The following is a 3946-nucleotide window of genomic DNA, read 5'->3' on the forward strand; positions in this document are numbered from 1 at the left end:
GGGGATTTTCAGGAAGTTTCACAGCCACTTTCTGTTATACCTCATCAGAATTCTTTATTGGCATTTTTTGAATTAACATGAAATAGAGCTGATAGAGTGCTGTGAATTACTTATAAGGCATGCTTAATGCCAGGCCACATAAGTATGATTATATACATCACTTATTATACTTGAATTAATTGTATTGTTTTTATTTCATTATAATATGGTGCTGAATAGATTCTTGCTCAGATAGCCTAGCTACTAACAGTCTAATATAAAAATTAGATAGATGTTCAGTGCTTTTATGAATAATAGCATTTATTCTCAGTATTTCTTTTATCACTAGTTTCACTTCAGGATATTATCTGCTCCTTTTCACTGTGCCATGCCATCTGACTCATTGTTTCTTTGTTTTTAGAGTGGAGATGAAGAGGGTATTCTACTGATGGCACTTACTGTTGGGGCCTTCTTTGAAGCTGGGCTCAATTTCACTGTGTGTATTCCCATCATCTTCTAGTTTCAGTCAGCTGAATACGCATGAAATAGGCTGTAAATTCAGAGTGAATTGATATTCTAAAACTGGATGCAGCATACACAGAACATTTCATTATCAACCTTTAAAATAATGCTGTTTAAACATTTTAGCTTGATAGACCTTTGATGAACATTGCTGGGTTTTTACCCAGGGAGAATACACATATGCACACATACACAATTTATTCCTACAATTTCAGGGATTCAACATCTCCTGAAGTTCAGCCATGAATTTCAGATTAACAAGCCCTGTTCTAAGTAAAACCATAACCTAGGATTCTCCTTCTCTCTAACCAATCAGTGAGTAACAATTTCAACTTGTGAGGCTTATCTAGGCTACTTCTCAATCCATGGGTTAGATTATCTGATTCCAAAATGTTATTCCTAAATTAAGATGCTAGGAATTTTCAGGGTCATTATAATATCTTGCAAGTCATCTTCAGAAATACAAGTTTCTGTTTTTAGGAATTAGAGTAAAATATTATAGGTTTAAAAATAAATCTGTATGCTTTCCACATAGGAGACATTCATACCTTTCTTACCACTTAAATTTGATTTCTCACTAATGGTGACATTACAAATTTATTTTAATGATATTTTGAAGAATAATACACATGTGTCTTTGTGAATAGATATACTTCAAAGATGTATAAAATATAAAAGTATAGAAAATATACTTCAAAGATGTTATAAATCATGATTAATTTAAGTATTCAACAAGCTAATAAAATATTTAGGTATCATTTTAATATATATTATTATTCTTCCTGACTAGTTTCCTGCTCTACGAAATGGGCTCTTTTGCCTAGAGGAAGCATTGGCAAGTGGTGTCACTAATGCTTATAACCAGGCAATTCTAGCGTATGTTTTGGCATTAGCTGGAAAAGAGAAGCAAGTGGAAGTTTTGCTCCAGACTCTGGATCAATCTGCTACAAAAATCAGTTAAGTATTATTATTCATTTTTGCTGATGGAGATGATCTTGAAAACAAAACATTTACTAAACAATCATGTAGGAGCTCTCTCTTCACCAGTATGTTTCTGTTTCTTTTCTGGGATTTATCAGGGGTTCTTTATCTTTAAAGATTATTATATATTTTACATTTCCCTCTTCCTCATTTATGCTAGTTTTTTCTCAAATGAGTAAAAGTCAAGATAATCAAGCATGGCGACCATGTCATGGGCAATAACAATTACTTTCAAACTTCTTCACATACTACCTTGACCTTAGGAAGTTACTGTTTAAGGATGTGTTCATTTGCTGTGGCTGTCATAACCAAATACTACAGACTGGATAACTTCTACAACAAAACTTTAATTCCTCCCAGCTCTGGAGGCTACAAGTGCAGCATTAAGGTGTCAGCAAGTGTTATTTCTTTGCTTGTAGATGGCCATCTTCCTCTGTCATCACACAGTTTTCCATGTGTATGCATCCCTGATGTCCCTTGTGTATGTCCAAACTTCTTATAAGGGCATCAGTCAGATTGGGTTGTAGCCTACCCTAACAGTCTCATTTTAGTTTAATCACCTCTTTAAGGGTCCTATCTCCAAATACAGTCACATTCTCAGGTAGTGGGGGTTTAAGATTTCAGTATATAAAATTTAGGGGGACATGATTCAGCCCATATAAAAGCCAAGAATGGAATTTGTATTCTTCTTATATGTAACCAATGTAATTCATAGGGACTATGTGGAAATTTTTCCTTTTTCTCAGATAATGTTATATACTGGGAAGGAGAAAGTAAACCCAAGACAGAAGAATCTCCACCCTTTATTCCTCATGTGCCTTCTGTTGAGCAAGAGAAGACTTGCTATGTGCTGTTAGCTGTCATTTCCCGGGAGATTCCTGACCTCACCTATGCTAGTTGTGCAGTGGGTCGCCCAACAGATGAATTTCAATGGAGGCTTCTCTTCCACCCAGGTGATTCATGTGGGCTTGATATAAAGACTTAGGAGTACTTGTGGTTTTGGTTACATGGATGAATTTTTATAATGATGACGTCTGGGTTTTTAGTGTACCTGTTTCCCAAGTACTGTGCAGTGCATCTGATATGTAGATTTTCTTCTCTTCTCCCCAACCTTTTCCTCTTCTGGGTCTCCAGTTTCCATTGTACAACTCAATATGCCCCTACGTATCCATAACTTAGCTTCCTCTTATAAGTGAGAACATGTGGTATTTGGTTTTTCTTTCCTATGTTACTTCACTTAGGATAATCGCCTCCAGTTTCACTCAAGTTACTGCAAAAGACATTACTTTATTCTTTTTATGGCTGAGTATTCCACATTTTCTTTATCTATTCTTCCCTGACTCCTAGTGGGATTATTGGCTCAAGTGATAGATTTACTTTTAGTTCTTTCTTTCTTTTTTTTTTTTTTTGAGAGAGAGCCTCAAGCTGTCCCCCTGGGTAGAGTGCCGTGGCATCACAGCTCACAGCAACCTCCAACTCCTGGGCTTAAGCAAGTCTCCTGCCTCAGCCTCCCAAGTAGCTGGGACCATAGGCGCCTGCCACAACGCCTGGCTATTTTTTGGTTGCAGCCATCATTCTTGTTTGTTGGGCATGGGCTGGATTTGAACCCACCACCTTAGGTGTATGTGGCTGGCGCCTTAGCCACTTGAGCCACAGATGCCGAGCCACTTTTAGTTCTTTGAGGAACCTCCATACTGTTTTCCATAGAGGTTGTACTAATTTACATTCCCACTAACAGTGTACAAACATTCCCTTTTCACTGCATTTGTGCCAACATCTATTATTTTTGGATTTTTTAATAATGCTCATTATGACTTGAGTAAAATGATGTCCCATTGTGATTTAAATTTGAGTTACTCTGATGATGAATGATTTTGAGCATTTTTTCATGTTTGCTGCCCAGTTGCATCTCTTCTTTTGAAAAATGTCTGTTCATGTCACTTGCTCATTTTTCAATGAGATTATTTGTCTTATTCTTGCTGATTGATTTGAGTTTCTGGTAGATCCTGGATAGTAGTGCCTTGTCAGATGTATAGTTTGTGAATATTTTTTCCCATTCTCTATTTTATTCTGTTGATTATTTCATTCTCTGTGCAAAAGCTTTTCAGTTCAACTATTTATTTTTGTTTTTAATAATAATATTTTTAATGCCAAAGATACTATTCCATAATCTATGTAGCAAAGATAATCACAAAAACTGCTTGTTGAGATGAAAGTATTTGATATTATAAATCTTATTTTATTTAGCCAACAATTGGTTATTGTACAGTGATTATGTATCCGTCAGCATTAGGTATGGGAAAAGTCTTGATATAGAAATGAATAAAATAAGACTCACTTTTCAAGGAATTTATGCCCAATTTATATAGCCATTGACACTGTAAAAATAGAATGCACTCTGTCTAAAGAGATTGTTTTGTCATAAGCACCGGAGTCTTGGTGTTATCTTATATATCTGTTGACA

General features: G+C 35.6%; 1 protein-coding gene across 1 annotated transcript in view; it reads left to right on the forward strand.

The window, feature by feature from the left end:
* LOC100958689 (heterogeneous nuclear ribonucleoprotein C-like 3) overlaps positions 1 to 3946 on the forward strand; it is a 12709-nt gene that overhangs the window by 4301 nt on the left and 4462 nt on the right. The window contains exons 3-5 of the mRNA XM_023509149.1: positions 401 to 475; positions 1292 to 1457; positions 2229 to 2435. Coding sequence (XP_023364917.1) covers positions 401 to 475; positions 1292 to 1457; positions 2229 to 2435 — 448 coding nt within the window. The remainder of the gene's footprint in view (positions 1 to 400; positions 476 to 1291; positions 1458 to 2228; positions 2436 to 3946) is intronic.

This window comes from Otolemur garnettii, unplaced genomic scaffold (assembly GCF_000181295.1).
Source record: "Otolemur garnettii isolate 467f Iridium unplaced genomic scaffold, OtoGar3 scaffold00449, whole genome shotgun sequence".
NCBI lineage: Eukaryota > Metazoa > Chordata > Mammalia > Primates > Galagidae > Otolemur > Otolemur garnettii.